Source organism: Podarcis tiliguerta, assembly GCF_965153285.1.
Source record: "Podarcis tiliguerta genome assembly, chromosome: 5".
Lineage (NCBI taxonomy): Eukaryota > Metazoa > Chordata > Lepidosauria > Squamata > Lacertidae > Podarcis > Podarcis tiliguerta.
The window spans coordinates 8,051,205-8,070,866 of NC_139538.1; the positions used below are offsets into that span (position 1 = coordinate 8,051,205).

Consider the following 19,662-nt stretch of genomic DNA (forward strand, 5'->3'; position numbering starts at 1 on the left):
CTCCCCGGCTCCAGCAGGCAAGCCGAGGGAACAGAGCAGCTTGCAGTTCTCCTCATATCAGGAATATCTGTCCAGCCCTGCCACCTCCTCTCCTGCCCCATCTGCCGAAACCGTCCGGCAAAATGTCTGCGGCGAGGGACAAAAAGCCGCCGTTCGGCTTCTACTTTGTCGCAAACAAAAACACAGCGCTCGGCAGCTCCAAGCCACGGGTCTTCCTTGCCAAATTAAATCAGCGCAGGGTTTTTTGCGGCCCACCCTCAGTTTCTTGGCTTCCCCGCCTGCCGCGTGGATCCCGGACGCGCCGTACCCAAACTCCCACACTGTTCTTGCCAACAACACTCTCTGCTGCCTTTGGGCTGGCGCATGAATTTTGTCCCAGCCAAACCAAACTTTCAGTTTCAATCACAGCGACGGCACCAGCAGCCTGCATTCCGCCACTCTCTGAATGGCAAGGGTAGCAAACATGCTGTGACGCCACAGCAATTCAGCCAATGGCTTTGGAGAGGGGGGTCGTGAGCCTGTGTCTGTTTCTCAAGAGAAGGGGGTAGCTGATGTCCCCCAGACAACTCCCGTCATCTTCAACCATCGCCCAGGAGGGCTGAATCTGTTGGGAATTGTAGTCCCAAACCCCTGAAAGGCACCCAGTTGGCGAAGGCTGCTCCAGAGGCAGTGAGAAACCACCCCTGTTCCTCACATACAACAAGCACATTTTTCTTCCCTCTGCAAAACAGTGACAAGAGCTCAGCAAGGAATGGGGAGAAGGGCCTCCTTCTGATCTGGTAGGCAACACACAGATCATTGGACTGGGATTTCTCTCTCTCTCTCATTTTAGAAGAAATGTGTGGCTTCCTCTTTTCAAAGCTTCGAAAAAGAATATCGGAAGGTATTTAAGTGAGCTGCTTGCAGTATTTATAGCTATTTTTAGCTTTTTATAATCTTTGCCGGCAGTTGTGTCTTTGTACGGAGTAGTTATCCTCATTAATGGTTTCCATTGTTAAATCTAGATTTGTTTCTGTTACCTTTGTTCCCGATTCTTGTAAAATATTTATTTCTTTTGCTTTCTTTTGAGTTACCTTGAGAACCCAACTTGGCGGGGGTGGAAGGATATGCTAAAAAAAAGAATCCTATAGGAGGGTTTGTGTTTTAGGAGGGAGGGAGCCCAGGCTGAAGATTCGACACCACTGATTTATGAGCATTACCCAAGAAGGAGCAAAAAACGGCAACCAAGTGACCTAAAGACGGAGGATTTGTGGGGATTTTCCTCTCCCAAGCTAAGGAGGTTGGGGGGAAGTCATGGCAGAGGGTCACAAAAAGTTATTGATTGATTGATTGATTAAATTTGTATGCCGCCCTATATCCGGGGCGGCTCACAACATTTAAATAACAATATAAAAAACCCACAAAACACATTGCCATAATAAAAAGAGAAACAAACCAATAACTCCCACCTCCACAGCAACATTTAAAAGGGTGATGCAGATAATACGAGAAGAACTGCCCTCTCATATCACCATCGACCTCAAGGAAGCTTTGTCCAAAGATAACACCTGGCAGAGCAACCAGGACGGGCGAAAGGAAACTCTGCAAAATAACCGAGAGCTGGCACAGTCCGTAAGCCTCACCAGTCTTCCTCAACCTGGTATCTTCCAGATGTGTTTGGGCTACAATTCCCATCAGCCCCAGCCCAAAACATCTGGAGAGCACCGGGTTTAAGAAGGCCGAGAGCTATGTCAAGAGTGAGGTGCACAGATTTTAATGCATAAGAAAGTCTTGCAAACTGCTGCCCCAAGTTCACAAATATGTCTATCGGAGGTTTATTTGGCCATGGTAGCTAACATGGAGTCTTCAGATACAAAGTGGGAATATTTCTAAATACTGGCAAGCATGTACGGAGAATGCATTGTCTTTGTGCCCTTTTTATGGCATGCCCGGCAATATCTGGTCAGTCAATGTCAGAATCAGGATCCCAGACTAAGTAGACCTTTGGCTTGACCCAGCAGAGCTCATTGCGAGTGGCATCGCTCAAATCATTCACACATAGTCCTCATTCACACCAAACATTTAAAGCACTTTTATGCCACTTTAAGCCACCAGGGCTGGCCCCCTTCCCCCAAAGAATTCTGGGAGCTGTAGTTTGCTTTGGGTGCTGAGAGTTGCTAGACCACCCCTATTCCCTCACCGAGCTAGTTTGCACAGTTCCCTGTGAAGAGGAATTGACTGTGAAACCACTCTGGGAATCGCAGTTCTATAAGGGGATTAGGGGCCTGATAGCAGTAGGAGTCTCAAAAAGAGATGGAAAAATTCTGGAAATTTTGAAGCACTTCCCCCTAGCCTTTCCAGAAAATTTGATGTAAAGTTGAAACACGCAATACTTTCCTTATTCACCAAACCTGAATATATAACGCATAAAGATCTTCATAGGATGAATTTTGAGCGAGTAGAACTACATTTTTAAAAGACACGTCACTCCTTACAAAGGCACATTCAAAACTCCTGGCTTCCCCCAAAGAAGCCCAGGAACTGTAATTTTCCAGGAGTTCTGGGAGCTGTAGCTCTATGATGGGAAACTACAGTTCCCACAGTTATTTTTCTGGGGCAGGGGGCAGCGAGGATGTGCTTCAAATGGGTCCTGATGAACACCAAAATTGCCAGCAGCTTCACAAACTAATTGAGGCGCCGTTCACACAAAACAGCCAGGCAAAACGAAGTTCTCTCCCGCCCTGCGAACCTCGCAGCAGCGCCCGAAGTTTCGGGTGAGAGAACCACCTTTTCCAGTTCCTTTTCCTGGGAGGGGAGGAAGAAAACAAGCGGGGGGCGGGAAAGTAAGCGAGAGAGATGTGCCGGGAGAAGAAGACGACTTTTATCGGAAAGACTTAGCCCCACAGACGGAGCGGCTCTGAAAGTCAACAAATTTAGCTGGCAAGCACATGGCCCCCCAAAACGGCCCTTTGCCAAAATTTCCCTCCCCGTCCCACGCCTGGGGGCAGTTACCCAAATCTCTGAACGCCCCTCCGCTCACTTCCTCCCGACGTGCGAACGCTAAACCCATCTGGAACTGTTTAAACCTAAATATTCTCCTCCCCCCCCCCAATAAACTCCCCAGTCCAAACTCTAGATTCCTCCGAAGTTAAAACAAGCAGAGAGAGAGAGAGAGGCAGAGGGAGAAGGGGCAACGAGAGAAAAGTGCCAGGGCCTGGCGTTTTCTCTCTCCATCTCTCCCTCACTTTTCATTTTCAGTTTAATTTCTGCGGGACTAGGATAAATCTGTCCCTGGCAATTGGTCAAAGCCGACACGTTTTTCTCGTTAATAAGTAAAGAGGGGGCCTTGGGTTCCTCGCCGTCGGTGCGTGCGGAAGACGCACGGTGCTGCCACCCCTTCGACACCTCCGCTGCCAAGCAACTCCAGAACCAGAGTCCCTTCCTTTCTCTCATTCTCCGGGGGTCCGAGAGGCAATGAAGCCCCTTCCCCTCTTGCCGGAGGAGGCAAGGGCTTCCCCCAGAAGTCGCAGCCAGAGCAAATGCTGTAGAAAGAGGTGGCTTTGGGAGGGGACTTCAGCAACGGCCGGAGGACCTCTGTCCAGCCCTTTTTGAAGCTGCGAAGGAGAGTAAAAGCTGCTCAGGATCATAAAGATAACCCTCTGAGTCCTCGGGAGAATCCATGCAACTTCAGTGTCAAATGCAGCCTTCCCACACACAAACACATGCAGAAAAACCCACCAAAACCCCAGAGCTGGCATGCATGCTGTCGATTATAAACCCGGCCGAAGTTCCTACATGTTTCCTACATTTCACATTCCAAGGTGGGGGCTTGGGGGGGGGAAACAGGTGCAGGGGAAAGCTGCAGGCTCCTAGAGACACAAGAGGAGGAAAAACACACACAAACAAAAACAAAAAGCCCATCACACACACCAGAGCAACAAGAGGGTTCCTATGTGCTGGGGAAACGGGCGACACAATGGCCTTAAGGGAGCCATGGGGCCTGGGCTGACTTTCACAGCAACTGAGAAAGGTTCCAAATATTGTGCTGTTGCTGCTATTTCCCTTGCACGGAATCACACTTCCAGTTCCTTGCAAACCTTTCCATCTTTTCTTTCCCCTGAGCATTTGAAATGTCCTATGCGTCTTCGATAGCCATTTACATTTTTCTGTTGTGAACCGTTCTGGGATCTTTTAATGAAGGATAGCATACATGTTTAAATTATTATTATTATTATTATTATTATTAATAATAATAATAATAATAATAGTAATAATAATTGCTCATTCTTTCTTGTATCTCCACTGTATGCCTGAAATGCAGCTCTTTTTTTAACAAAGGAGACAAACCCTACTAGACGGCAGCGCTCGCTGCTAAGAGGTATCCAACACAATCCCTCGAGTTACAAAATTTCAGTGGCATGTCTGTGCAGGGAGCTCATATCACTCCAAAAACATTGCTCAAAGGGGCCTTGCTCAGCCAGGCCCAGATTTAAGACCCATTTTCATTGTACGCACCACCCCACCCAAACAAAGCCATGGCATCAAATAGGCACACACAAATTCCAGCTGAATTTAGCAGAGGGGTTTGAGAAGGATCTACATAGGCCAAGCTCCATGGCTGGCAGGTCTCACATGCTGAAATGGAGGATCGTTCACAGAAGCTGTGGAGCTATGGAACGAGCTCCACCTTCTCAAACTTGGTGCCCCCTCCAGATGTTCTGGACTACAATTCCCATCATCCCCTGCCATCATGGCACAGGTGATGGGAGGGTGGCAGGCTGAGGAAGGAAGCTCTAGCGTTCTTCCATGGTGCCAATGTGCTGCCCACAAAAGAACAGACCCAGTTCCATCTGAAATGTGCACATGCAGCTGCCATGGCCAACACTTCTTCTCAAACCCGCCAGAGACATGCAACTTCCCTCAGATGGCAGCCAGGCACAAGGCTACAAGAAACTACTCCTTTCGTCCAAAGTTGCTGCCTGTCTCTATTCCACAAGCGTGCAGCAGGCCCCCTTCTGCTGCAAGACATGCCCCACCCCAGAGGATGCAGGAGAGCAGGACCTTGAGGAAGGCAAACAGATTCTGCTTTCCAGCCACACGCTGTGCAGTATTAATTATGGCAGTCAATCTAGCCGCCATTTTGACTCCTCCACCTGCCAATAGCCTCTAATGAGAGGCCCAATCGTTACACTATCTTTTGTTCCCCGGATGCGATCTTTGTGGAGTCACAACAACCTGCTCCCTCATTAACGCTGCATCTCCACATAGTGGCTTTGTGGAAACAAGAAAGCTTAAGCGAGGGAGGGCCGCCATATTTGCAAGCGGAGATGCATGTAAACACACAAACGAAAATGCCCACACGAGATGATGCCCCATAACACGGGGCAATATGGTTTGGGGATTCCGGTTTTACGGATGGGAGTCCCTCAAGTTCTGGAAACCCTGTCCGATGGGACAGCTTGGTTTTAAGTGGGGAAAAACTGGACATCTGACCAGCCAGTCTATTTGGCAAAGAGGGAAGAATCCCAAAATGGGAGTCCAGGGGGTGGGTAGGCAAAGCAACACAAGCGCCTATGTGACGTGGCTCCAGAACCCTCTACTCCATGCTCCCAGAGAACATGGTTCCCCGCACATGCGCACTGATGCCTGCCTGCCCCCTTCGCTCATGCTTGGCACCACAAGGAGAAGCTGAACCTGGAAAAACCAGTTTGAGTCGGCACCGCAGGTAAGTAAAAGCGGGCCTGGAAGAAAAACACAACACAGAAAACAACACGTGAGCCCGTGATTCAGGTTCCTTGGGATGTTTAATTAAAACCTGCCGAGTACCCAGTCGCCAGCAACCGCCAAAACCAGCCTGCGGGAAGAAAGGGGGAAACGCAACCGAATATTTCATGCACGATGCCAGCCTTGACAAGAACTTTAAAAAGGAGGAGGAGGGGGGAAAAACCCCAAATGCCACCACAAAGGGTGCTTGGGCGCGAATCGCCCGGCACTAGGGATTCCCCACCATTAAGGGAAATGGAGGGAACATAGATCATTTTAGCCCCAGAGAGTCAGCATCATGATCAGCCTAGCGCTTGCCCGTGTAGCTCGAGGTGAAGCTCAGTTAGGCACGGAGAAAATAAGAAGATGAGAGCAAGGAAAGCATAGAAAGTACAGAGAACACCGTCCCGGGAGGGGGGACCCTCAGAAGTCCACGCAGCTCGTCTTGTAAGCTTGCCCTCGTCGCCAATTAGCCGGCTGCTCTTCTGGGCACAAAGGAACAGCCTCTCTCTCCCCCCAGACGGATGAGCCAGCTTGCAAGGAATGGGAGATTTAATGAGCTCGGCCAGAGCTTCCCGAGTTCTGTGACCAGATTCCCCTCAGCCTTATCCTAAAGCATCAACAAAACAGCAGGCCGAGCGTCCCCGCCGAGAGAGGAGGCAGTTCAGTGAACTGTAATTAAAAGAAAGCAAATCTCGCTCCGTCAGGGAAATACCTGGCAGCGCATCTATAGAATCGGGAGGGGAGAAAACGCGGACGCAGCACGCACATCGCGCTACGTCAAAACATGCGCCTAAATACGTGCATTGTGCTACACTAGACTGGGAGCCCACTGCCACAGAAACAAATGCACTATAGAATTCAGCCAGGCTTTATAGAGCTAAAATGCCCCTCCCAAACCAGCCTCCATCTTCGCTCAACTCAAGCAAAACTTGGGAAAGGATGAACACGCTTCCCTCCTGACTCACTTAATGCCACAAGCACCCCCGTGCTCCACATTAAACTAGCGTGAAACAATCTCTCCCACCACCCAGTTCTGTATTTACCTTCACCTGCATGGGCTTCACCCACAAAGAGGTGGTGATGGTGGGAAAATCCACTTTTTAAACCGCATCTTTAATCGCTAGGGTAGCGGTTAAAGGGTCTTATGAGATAACTTTTTGTGCATTTAGTGGCCTTATGGAGCTGCTCTGCAGCACAGGGAGTTGAGCGTAAACCGAAATGTGGCCCCCTCCGCTTTCCATTTGTCCCCAATATCCTCCTCCTCCTCCCAATCTCTCAGCAAAGAGTTATTCATTTACCCAGTCATGGGAATACAGGGGGCGGAGGAGCCCTTTGCAAAAGTGGAGAGGTTAATTGTGCCCCGAATCCCTCCGTGCAGTGTCCGGGTGCAAGCTGGCCAGGACAAAGGAAAAGGAAACCCTCGAGGTTTTGCAGGGACTGGAGCTGCTCTTGCCCCTACAGAGTTTGTGCCTCTTTGTGCGCAGGTGAGCAGGCACGAAGAAGAAAAGGAACCTGTCCTTTGCCATTGTTTCCAAAGCAGTATTATTAATTCCTTCCCTTGCGCTCAGCCCTGGGGGGGAAGAAGCACAGGGCATCAGAAGCACTAACAGGTATAGAAAATGTGATTTAATGCAGTTTAAATGAACGGCGTATCGTTTTTCTCTCTCTTTCCAGCAGAACAGGAGTGGGATGGTCCCAAGCAAGGGAAGCAGCAAAAACTGAGCAAAAGGGAAAGAAGAGAAAGCTTGCATTTTCCAAAAGCGCTCCGCCTTCCCCTCCTGCGCTCTTCGGCCGAGCAAGGGAAACCTATTCCCGTGGGGCCTCGGCTCCCCAGCCCAGCTCGCCTCTCTTCGCGTTCAAGTGCCTTTGCCAGAGAAAGCCGCCGCCGTTGCTTCTGGGCCAGAGCATTCCTGCTCCGGCAGGCTGAGGCGCTGCTGAACCAGAGAAGAAAAACACACTGTAACTTCAAACAGACCCAGCACGCTTGCACAGAAATCTGGGGGAAGGAACCATTTTCTTCCCAGCCCTTACAAAGCCCTCTGTGACTCGCTGCTGAAAAGCAGGCTTCTCCACACACACACACACACACCCTTCCACCGCTCTCCTCCTCGGCCCCTCGACGTCTCCCCTTCTGCGCTCCCTTGCAAAGAAACTGGACTCTCCACCAGGCTCCCGATAGGTCAAGCCAAGTGGAGCAGCGGGGAGGAGAGGGGAGAAGGAGCACAATTGAACAGAGTCGTGTTGCATTTAAAAAAAAAAAAAAAAAGCCCAGACACAAGTCTAAAAATGTGCACGCTCACACCCCGGCCGACCGCAAAATCCCAACTCTCACGGGTCAGGACGCAGAGGTAACAAAACTAGCTGGGAGTTACACATTTCTGGCACCGAAACCTGACAGGGCAGCGCGAGGTGGCAGAATCCCCGGTTACTAGCAGCTGCGGTTTATATAGAGTGTGCGCATATGGATTTATTGCTGCTATGGATTTATTATTAGCACTAAAGTAATGCATACACTAGATTTACAGTAACTGCTCAAAAACGGCACAGTCTGGATCAGGAAGCAGCTTTTTTAAACAGCATGGGGGGGGGGGAACCAGCAACACAATGTGCGTATTATTTTTATTTTTAAGTGCGAGCCCCCGCCCCACAAAAAGGGAATGTAAGAGCGCATTCCTGGTGATCTTAAGGGTCAAGCGACCCTGATTCGCAGAGTTAAGTCACAACATATGCCGCACACGCCACTGCTCGGTTTACACGCAGCCCAGCTGGAACAAAAGGCAGAGCAGGGAAAGTGCAGGTTGAGGAGCCAACTCTCGAACCCACCCAAGAACACGCCCCGCGGACCCCAAGCAAGCGCCTCGCGGAGAGAGCCTGGCATGAAGCTGAGAAGCAAACTCCTCCGTCTGCAAGGTGGTGCTCTTTTTAAATACACACACATAAGGGAAACAGTTAAAAAGGGGAAAGGGAAAAAGTGTTGCTATTCCTGAGCAAGCCTTTCTATAGCCTCCGATTTGCTCTTCGTTTAGGAGGTTAACGGGGACCTGATCTCGATGACAAGCTGCCACCCCATTTTCTCAAAGCAGGACAGGACAAAGACGCATTGATCTCCACGGGCCTGACAATCACAGCGGCAGAGAACAGAAGAAACTTAAGGGAAACACCTGAAGTGTGGAGCGTGGCAGACACTGTACACACGAAGCACGCCAGGCCAGGGAAATCAGAACACCAAGACGACAAAGAGAATTCTGGTAGGCAGACTTGCAGAACGCACAACACTAGTTTTAAGTCTTGTGATGTGTCCCCTTCACGAAGCCAAGAGATCTTTGTGGGTTTGGCGTGGTTTCTGATACAATTTGGTGACATGCCTGGGCTGTCCCCATCTGGACAAATGGAGCTGCATATATGGAACAGGGGAAAAATCTATCCCTCTGCAGGAATTTCCAATTCAGTGTAAAAGGCCCTTGTTCTCCAGGAGTTAAATTATCTTGGAGAAAGGGAGATATTCCACGAAGTGGCTGCCTGCCTGTGTTGATGCCTCGCCTTCCAGCTGAGGCAGTTCCCAAAAAGGCGGAAAAGCTCCAACCTTGTTCTGCACAAAAGGAGCCAAGGTAATTTGGAAGGAGGCATGTTTCTTGAAAATCTCAGAAGGAGCCAAAAAGGGTTCCTTACACACACACACCCTCCCACCCCTTCTCTTTCTCTCTCACTCTCATTTCACCACAAACCCAGCGCCTTTGCCATCCCAGCAAAAGAATGTGCCTGTGAAGGAAAACTTGAAGCCAGCGTCAAACAGGGGAGAAGAAGAAAGGAAGTCAAAAGCATGTTTTTGAATGTATCCGAGGGCAGCGATGCTGAAGCTGGCAGGTTTTAAGATCTGGTGTATTGGGGGAAATTCACAGGAGCTACTTTAAAGACACAACTTCCATATTTTGTGTGGAGGGGAGGCTGGGAGGTAGCTGGAGAAATGAGGCTGCCTATTAAGAAAATTCCCCGGCACTGATTTTTGAGAATGTGTCACATATGTCTGCATTCCAGCTTCTGTGCTGTTCTTCTTGTGCATGCTGAAAACATGCCCCCCCCCCCACTCTCATTTTGACAAGATTCAGAACACAAAGGGCAAAATGAACCAAGAATTTTCCTGAGCTTGCTCAAAGGCCCAACACCTTTTCTCTGATGGGACAAAAGCTCATGATTCCCAAGCATTTGGCAAAATGACTAAAGTTAAAACTTCTACCAGACCTGGAAAACAACCAGTTTTCTCTCCTCTGGTCTTGCAATTCAACTGAGTTGCAAGCCTTTCGTCCTGGTTCTTGAACGCTCAACCTTTTGGCGAGGCTAAAGAGACCATTTCTGGCCTTCAGGACTGAGGGGTTGTGGAAAAGCAAACTTGAAATCTGCCTACACCCAAAAGGAACATTAATGTCTACTGTTCTTTTGCTAAAGATAAGAAGCATAGGGAGGGAGATTCCACTAGAATACAAACCTCTCCATTTCTGTTAAAATTGTGCTTTATACTAAACAGAAGTATCATTTGGGCTTAAAGCAGGAATAGGATACTCAGGCTATCTTCAGGTGGCTCCAACAATTTCTGCAGAATCGGAACTTTTCAGTGAGACATATATGCTGTGAAATGCAACAATTAATTAAGCCACTGCTCTTACATGTTAGGCTCTGTTACAGAGCGAACTCATTTTAAAACAAACTCTGAACTTGGCTTTTTTGTTTTTAAAGTCTACCATGAACTGCTTCATTTCACAGCTTTGCTTTTCTGCAGGCCAAGTGACAGAAGTGCCCTCTCTGCCTCCGCGGTTCCCAATCTGAAGAAAACAACATCCTGCTCCCACAGCCAGAAGAAAGCAGTCCAAAGAGCTGAGAAAAGAATGCAAACCCAAATTCTGAGCTGCAGAGGTCTAAAACTCACCCGCAGTCAAAAGCACGGCGAACTTAGCAACTTTATGGATAGCACTTGACAGCTCTGAGGATCTCTTCTCTCTCATCTGCCACTTACAACACAATCGTCCTCCAAAATCTAGCTGAGCCAACTCTCAGCAACCCACACAAGGGGCAGCAAGGCCAAGGCAGGCCAGTTGGCCACCAGCTTCGTTCGCTTGCCCCCCAATTTTGAAGCTGCCGGTGTCATAACACTGGACCTCGCCGTTAAGCAAGGGTGGTGGCCCTATCTAACGCCATGGTTCAGAAAGTGGGGGGCGGAGGATCTAAGCTAGAAGACCCTGGAAAGACCAGAGACTGGATCTCAGGCCAAGAGGGCATGCTTTGGACTTGATTACCTTCATCGAGGCTGCCACAGATTTGTGAAACAGAGGCTGGAGGGCAGAAGAAGGGGCCAAGTGTTTGAATGGAGGGTGGGCAGGGTGGAGGTGGAACAATTGCCTATCCCAAACACACAGGGACAATGGCTTCTCTCCAGGCACCCATCCAAGGCAATGGACGTGTGTTCTTGGGCTTGTATGTGGACTCGGGAGAACAGACACCTCTGGAGGCTGCCTCTCCATCTGATGTCCGATATATTGATAAAGGTTGAAAGGGTTCGTGACTCTGGAAAAGGGTGGGGTTCTTAAGCACCCCCGGTACCCCAAAAACGCAAATATTTAGTGTGTGTGCATCCGCAGAATTCAATGTGCACATGCAAAGGTGAGTGCCAAGCTGAGGTTTTCAGCATTTCGCTCCCTCGGAATGGGGATCCCCCGACGGAGAGGCCGATCCCCGCGGGAAATCCCCCCCCCCGCCCCCCAAGGGATCCGCGGGGCCTCACCTTCCAAAGCGCGGCAGCCGCCCGGCAGCAGAAGCAGCAGCACCACCGGGAGCAGCGGCTGGGGCGCCCCCGGGCGGGCCGCGGCCATCGCGGGGCCGGAGCCCGGCGGGGCGGCTACACAATCCCGAGCCCCCGGGGCGGGCGCGGACCTCCGGCGCGTCGCTGCTGCTGCTGCTCCTCGGCGGGGAGCGCACGGTCCGCCCCCGGCGTCGGTTCGGCGTCCGGCGGGCTGATCTTTGCACCCAAAAAACCTCCCGAAATTAAACTCCTCCAGGCTCCAGCGGGTCGATCCGGTAGTCCCGGGCGGTCCCGAAAGGCGCTGTCCGCCCAAGGCGCCTCGTACTCCGCCAAAGAGAGACAACAGTCCTGCCGTCCCTTCCTCGCCCGACCCCGCAGCCCGAGCGGAGGTGGCTTTGGACGGGCGCCCTCCGGAACCTCTCGCCGGAGCGGGTCTTCCGACGGCACCAACAGCTCCCCGGAGTTCCGCGCGCCTCTCCAGGGACGCCGCTCTCCCCAGCAGCTCCGGGGGGCTCCCTTCCTCGGTCCGGGGGACTTGGAGCGGATCAGAACTGGCCGGGGCTTCTCCAGACGACCGCTCGGGTCCGCGATGCGGACAGCGGATCCCCGCTTGGCTTGCTAAGCTCCGCTTTCTCTTGCGCTGCTGCTGGGTCGGAACCGAAGCGGGCTCGTCCAGGCCCTTGCGGACGGTCCGGTGCTGAAGCGCGGCAGGGCTGGAGTGCCAGAATCTCTTCCGCCCCACACTCGGTTTTCTCTTGGGTCCGCGCTGGACTGGGGATTCCCCGGCGTCGGGGATCCGCAGAGGGTCCTCCTTCCCGGCTGGAGAGACCCGGGAGGCTCGGTGCGCGGCAGGCTGCAAGCGACTCGCGGGCTCCGCACGCAGCCAGCGCCGCCCCTCGCTCGGGGATCCTCTCTCGGCCGCTCACGCTCTCGCTCTGGGCGCTCCTGCAAAGCCGCCGCGGCTCAGACCCAGGGGGAGGAGCCCGGCTGCCAATCGCGCCCAAGGCCGCGCCCCCGGCAACCGGGCGCCCGCTCAGCGCGGGCCAGGCTCGGCGGGAACGCCCCTAGCAACGCCAAGCCTCGCGCTGATTGGGCGGCTGGCGTCCTCTGGGTTGCCGCCTCCCGAAGTGGGGAGGCGGGGCTCCGAGGGAAAGATGAATTGGAAAGGGCGGACGCTCCGAGACCAGCTCTCAAGGCTCACTGGCCGGGCGGGAGGCACGCGAGGAGGGTGCTCCACCTAGTGGCCGAGTGGGGGATTGCCAGCTATTAAAGTGCTGCGGTGGGAGGTGGGGGGCTCCCATTCATGAATGGGCAGGATGACATGGGAGGCGGGGGGGGGAGGGGAAGCCTGAGAGTTAACAAAAGATAGGAATAAAGAACTCCGCAGCCGCAGCAGCATGGAGATAGCGGCAGATTTCGCAGATATGGCATGGTCAGGATTTCCCCAGATACTCCTGCGAGCAGGTAAAGGAACCATGTGCTGACATAAAGCCTTCTGCTAAGTATAGACCCTATACTTTTGATGTTGCAAAATGTGTCCTGCAACAAGCCAGTGAGATACTAGAACTGCCTTAGTGGGGGAAGCACACTGCGTTGCCCACACGTCATTTCACTTCATTAGTTGTTCTGTGGTGCTTCTCCCCATGTCACCACAATATTGCCATCTGGAGAGGCACTCTTGAGCTACAGCTCTTAACATGCGACAACAGCAACGATGTCCGTTTGCGGTTTAAAAAGTTACGGTTTTTCAGCAGGACGTTATAGATCCTGCACCAATTGAAAAGGAGGCAGTGTGCTTGGCACTTATAACCAACTCATGGGCACATGGCATCGTTGTTGTTGGCCTCCGTCTGTCTCAAGAGACAATGGAGTGCGCCTCCGGGGGTGAAGTCAAACTGCTGCACTAGCAGCACTGAATCATAGAATCATAGAGTTGGAATAGACCACAAGGGCCATCGAGTCCAACCCCCTGCCAAGCAGGAAACACCATCAGAGCACTCCTGACATATGGTTGTCAAGCCTCTGCTTAAAGACCTCCAAAGAAGGAGACTCCACCACACTCCTTGGCAGCAAATTCCACTGTCGAACAGCTCTTACTGTCAGGAAGTTCTTCCTAATGTTTAGGTGGAATCTTCTTTCTTGTAGTTTGGATGCATTGCTCCATGTCCGCTTCTCTGGAGCAGCAGAAAACAACCTTTCTCCTTCCTCTATGTGACATCCTTTTATATATTTGAACATGGCTATCATATCACCCCTCAACCTCCTCTTCTCCAGGCTAAACACGCCCAGCTCCCTTAGCCGTTCCTCATAAGGCATCGTTTCCAGGCCTTTGACCATTTTGGTTGCCCTCCTCTGGACACGTTCCAGTTTGTCAGTGTCTTTCTTGAACTGTGGTGCCCAGAACTGGACACAGTACTCCAGGTGAGGTCTGACCAGAGCAGAATACAGTGGCACTATTACTTCCCTTGATCTAGATGCTATACTCCTATTGATGCAGCCCAGCATTGCATTGGCTTTTTTAGCTGCCGCGTCACACTGTTGGCTCATGTCAAGTTTGTGGTCAACCAAGACTCCTAGATCCTTTTCACATGTACTGCTCTCAAGCCAGGTGTCACCCATCTTGTATTTGTGCCTCTCATTTTTTTTTGCCCAAGTGCAATACTTTACATTTCTCCCTGTTAAAGTTCATCTTGTTTGTTTTGGCCCAGTTCTCTAATCTGTCAAGGTCGTTTTGGAGTGTGATCCTGTCCTCTGGGGTGTTAGCCAGCCCTCCCAGTTTGGTGTCATCTGCAAATTTGATCAGGATGCCCTTGAGTTCATCATCCAAGTCGTTGATAAAGATGTTGAATAAGACCGGGCCCAAGACAGAACCCTGTGGCACCCCACTAGTCACTCTTCTCCAGGATGAAGAGGAACCATTGATGAGCACCCTTTGGGTTCGGTCAGTCAGCCAGTTACAAATCCACTGAGTGGTAGCATAGTCAAGACCTCCCCCGGGTTGCAAGCCTGGGCAGTGTGTGTGGAGCTCCTGGGCTGCCCAGACGACAAGACCCTCCTCTCGGCCTCACTGATGGGGTCCACAGGAGCCAGCTGGGTTGGAGGAGTTGCCAGAAGGAGGTGCACAAGGTGCCGCTGAACCATCTTAGGAACTCCTCTCCAGATTTGTGTAAGGTTTACTCCATTGTCATTTCTTCTCCTGAAGACATCCCACAAGGCAGTGGAAGTTTGGGACCAGCATTTTCCTTCCTCTAGAGGGGCTCCCTTCCCATGTGGACGCAGAGGCGGAGCAACCTGTTCCGGTACCTGGAGCGGTGTTCGTCCCAGGGGGTGTGATGCGCTCCTGAGGGGGTGTAACACACCACTCGCGGGGGCATGGCATGCATCCCGAGGGCGTGGTGTGCATCCCGGGGGCGTGGCACGCATACCGGGGGTGCATGACGAACAGCGCATGCCCCGGGAGGTGCCACAGATAGGGAGTCGGCATTTTGTCTCACCCCCTTTGGAATGGCACCCAGGGCGGACCACCCCCCTGCCCCCACTTCACAACGCCCCTGTGTGGACGAGCCCTATCTACCCCTCACTTCCCTCTAGAGTGGTACCTCTGGTTGCGAACGGGATCCATTCCGGAGGCCCGTTCGCAACATGAAAAGAGCGTAACCCCCAGCGGCGCGTTTGCGCACGCACGGGTTGCGATTTGGTACTTCTGCGCATGATGTCATTTTGCGCTTCTGTGCATGCTCGAGTGGTGAATCCCAGAAGTAACCCTTTCCAGTACTTCCGGGTCACCGCAGGACGTAACCTGAAAGAACGTAACATGAAGCGAACGTAACATGAGGTATGACTGTACAGTGCAGAAACTGCCTTCTTCACCATTGGACCCCCTATTGGTCTGGTCTGCTCAATCCACCTAAGGCTTTCTTCACATGCAGGGGAGTTCTCTAACTCCCCGAGGGTTTGAAACCCATTGGCTACTCTCACGTGGTTTAGCTGGCCAGTCGAAGCCGTTTCCTAGGGTGTGACCAATGCCTCATTCTGGCAGCTTCTAGGAGCCCCAGGTGAGAGCCGAGTGCAGGGTGAGGCCCAAAGGTCCAGAAGGCGCACGGCATGTCCCCACCAGAGGTATTGCCCCTCCCCTGACACCCCACACCCCCCAAAATGCAGGCGCTCTAACAATAGCTGGATGGAGAATTTGAGATCCAGGGCTCCTCTATTAGTCAAGGATCTACCGAGGTAAAGGGAAGAAGGTGACAAAACACCCCCATTTTCACACAGGGTGTGGGGAGACTCACAATTCCACACGAAACTGGGCTGCTGAGCCTGTGCTTTCCCCCTGACCTCACTAAATCAGAATGCACAGGTTACTAAAGGCGAGCCTCTTCAAGCACACCCGAGCCTACCCAGATTCCAAGCTAGTGACCACAAAGCAATGCGCTGGATTTGTGTACATCTCAGAGGAGTCGTTGAGCAATCACCATGACAAATAAGATACTGAAACAGCTGAGAAAGTCACCAGCAGTGTGGTACGGAGAGGGATCATGCATCAGGGTTCCAAATATGAGGAAGTACATGGGAGCTGCTTCCTCAAGACCTCAACATGCACTTGCGGCGGGAGGAGTCACCAATGGTGAAAGCTGCAGCTGCTTAATTTTGCCTTCTCCCATGAATGGGGCTTCTCTGTGGTCAGTGGCATAGCGTGGGTTGTCAGCACCCAGGGCAAGGCAAGTAATTTGCGCCCCCTATCCCGGGGCAAGGCAAGTAATTTGCGCCCCCTATCCCGGGGCAAGGCAAGTAATTTGCGCCCCCCCCCCCGCTGCACTGTCCCTCCCCCAGATAGTCCCTCGCTCTCTCTCCGCACCGCACCGCACCGCACGCCTGGCACCCTCCCCTCCACAGTGGGCGGCGACCCGGCGGCTCAGATCGGATTCGCACAGCCAGCACTGCAGTGAGAGAGAGTGAGTGAGCCAGGTAGGGGCAGAGAGCTGCGAGTGTGAGCGCGCCCCCCCAGATGTTGCGGCTGCCCCCCTGCACCCCCCACGCTACGCCACTGTCTGTGGTTACTCTGTGCAGAACTACTCACCATCCAAATCTCATCCAGAATGCCTAATCCAGTGGTCGGGAAAGCCAGAGCAGGAGCGACCCTCAATTCCTTTCCATCTGGCCCCTGGGACTCTCATGAGACGACACTCAACCCCAGGGCATTCTCCCTCTCTGATCCTGCTTCTCAAGGGCTTTCCCCTAGCTAGAAAGGATTCCCCTTGAGCCGTAAAGATGCCTCTCACTTGCCTGAATAAAGGGTGTGTACAAACCCTGACTTGTGTGTGCCTGAAATATACACGGATACGGGTAACGTCTGGAAACCCAGCCAGATGGGTGGGGTATATCCTCATCATCATCATCATCATCTGCACATCCAACTTTGACCCAGCTACTTCTTGCCTCTGGCCCTGCCCACTGCAGGCTTGCGGCCCCCCGAATGTTGCCTGTGAGGGAACGTGGCCCTGGAAAGGTTTCCCCACCCCTGGCCTAACAGAAGCTGGTACATGATGTGGCGTCATCTCAATTGATGTCCCTCCTCCACCTGAATTCAGCAGCCACCAGAGAGGTCCATGAGAGGGAAATGTTAGGCTGGTGTAAAAGAAGGTTACCAAGCGTTTTCAGGTGGATGCCACCAGGTAATGTGGGGAAGGGATGCAGTAACCACAGCGATGTTGCCTTTAAGACAGGCCCTTCCAATGATCTGGCCTCCAGCTCCCATCAGCCCCTGCTGATGGAGAGTGGGGTTGTAGTCCAGCAAGACACCAGGGTGGGACAGGCTGGCTCAAGGTTAACCTGGACCTTATTTGCGAGTGAAATATAATAATAATTATAATAATTTATTATTTGTACCCTGCCCATCTGGCTGGGTCTCCCCAGCCACTCTGGGCGACTTCCAACAAAGATGAAAAATATACTAAAATGTCACATATTAAAAACTTCCCTGAACAGGGCTGCCTTCAGATGTCTTCTGAATGTCAGGTAGTTGTTTATCGCCTTGACATCTGATGGGAAGGCGTTCCACAGGGCGGGCGCCACTACCGAGAAGGCCCTCTGCCTGGTTCCCTGTAACTTGGCCTCTCGCAGTGAGGGAACTGCCAGAAGGCCCTCGGACCTCAGTGTCCGGGCAGAATGATGGGGGTGGAGACGCTCGTTCAGGTATACTGGACCAAGGCCGTTTAGGGCTTTAAAGGTCAGCATCAACACTTTGAATTGTGCTCGGAAACGTACTGGGAGCCAATGTAGGTCTTTCAAGACCGGTGTTATATGGTCTCGACGGCCACTCCCAGTCACCAGTCTAGCTGCCACATTCTGGATTAATTGTAGTTTCCGGGTCACCTTCAAAGGTAGCCCCACGTAGAGCGCATTGCAGTAGTCTAGCTCCGTGCCTGCTCTGTGCCTGCTCAGAGGCACTGTTGCTTACTTTCATAGGCCCCAAGGACCGAAGGCATTAAAAACCTTGCTTGGAAGGCAAGCATTCTGCCACGACATCCTGGCCCCTTATAACGTATAGTTGCTTATTATTTACAAAGAGCCACCATCGTGCACAGTGCTTCGCAGGGCGACGTAAGCAGAAGATAGATCTCTGCCCTGAGCAGCATACAGTATAAATGCGCAGACAGTGGAAGGGTGGAGAGGAAATGTAACAGAGGGGATGCCAGGAGGCCCCTCCAGACCGATACCCTTTGTGGGTGTATTTTGCAAGATGTCACAGACGCAACAGTACTGCATAGGAGATAAAGAACTACACAACTTTTGGAAGACATTTGAAGGCAGCCTTGTACCGGGAAGTTTGTAATGTTTGACGCTTTATTAAATTTTTATATGTACTAGAAGCCACTGGGGAGAAACCCAGCCAGATAGGCCAAGTATAAATAAAAAAGTTGTTGTTGTTGTTGTTTCTGCTCCCAAACTTTTGCAGGTTCAAATAGCTTCGAAAGTGGGATCACATATAACTGCCCCAATACCACCATGAGCACAAGTAGTCACGAATGCACAATAAACAGGACGCTGGGTGGGCGGCTTTAGGAGGGCTCATTTTAGTCCTCAACTAGGAACAGAGAGGCCCATTGGCTTAATTCTGAGTTCAGGTGGGCTGCAGTTCTGCAATAGTGGGGGGAACGCAGCCTGGGCATGCTCAGAGGCACTGGTTGTTTCTTCTCCCACAGCTGACGATGCTCTTTCAGCGCAACCAAGCGGAGGTGCAGGTTTCAAAGCAAGCCCAGGAAACACCCGGGTTGCAAGTTGCCGCTCAGCCAGGGTGATAAGGAGGCTGCGGGTGGAGGAAACGAAACTCCATCCGAAGATGTGATCTGCTTCTCTTCTGGCCCAGCTCCACCTGCCAGCTCGGCAGATACTGGCAAGGTCCGCTCCTCTCTTCCTTCTGTGGCAACACCTGTCGGACTCGCCCTGCCGGTGTGAGCTGGCATGATCTGAGTGCTGGATTTTGCCATGTGCATCAGCAAGATAAACAGGGCTGTCGCTCTGATTCAGCCAGGGCAGCCCGACAGCTGATGATCAGGCGGATAAGATCTCCCTCTCTTCTGATCTCAGACACCAAAGGTGTCTGTAGGTCCCGAGCGAATCACCGCTGATGACTCTACCTCCAGAAACTCCTTAATAATAACAACAATAACATTGCAAGGAACCTGCCCTCGTCTATTGCTTCACTGGCCAGGTAGGGATAGCAGCAGTGGATCTTTTGCAACATAGAATTGTAGCATTGGAAGGGACCTGGTCCACAAACCATCCCTAGAATCATAGAATCATAGAGTTGGAAGAGACCACAAGGGCCATCGAGTCCAACCCCCTGCCAAGCAGGAAACACCATCAGAGCACTCCTGACATATGGTTGTCAAGCCTCTGCTTAAAGACCTCCAAAGACCTCCTGATGCAGCCTATTGCCAGCTGTCAGAGGAAATGCTCTGCCATCGCTCTAAACTAAATGAGCCAACTTCCAGTCACACCCAGAATGTTGGGGAGTCCAGATGCCGAGCCCTATGAAAGCTCTGCGGGGTTTTGTAGCCCAAATAAGAGATGGTCAGGGCAAAATGGATAGCGGCCTTCTTCTTTTCTTTTCTTTAATATTTTTA

The 19,662-nt window shown here is 51.9% G+C and overlaps 1 protein-coding gene across 2 annotated transcripts in view; it reads right to left on the reverse strand.

Moving 5' to 3' along the window:
- Positions 1-12,474, reverse strand: part of EPHB3 (EPH receptor B3) — a 94,319-nt gene extending 81,845 nt beyond the window's left edge. The window contains exon 1 of one of the 2 annotated variants that reach the window (XM_083442002.1): positions 11,519-12,474. In XM_083442002.1, coding sequence (XP_083298128.1) covers positions 11,519-11,606 — 88 coding nt within the window. In that variant the 5' untranslated portion in view covers positions 11,607-12,474. The remainder of the gene's footprint in view (positions 1-11,518) is intronic. The other variant, XM_083442001.1, reaches the window with a different exon arrangement.
- Between the last annotated feature and the right edge of the window lie 7,188 nt (positions 12,475-19,662).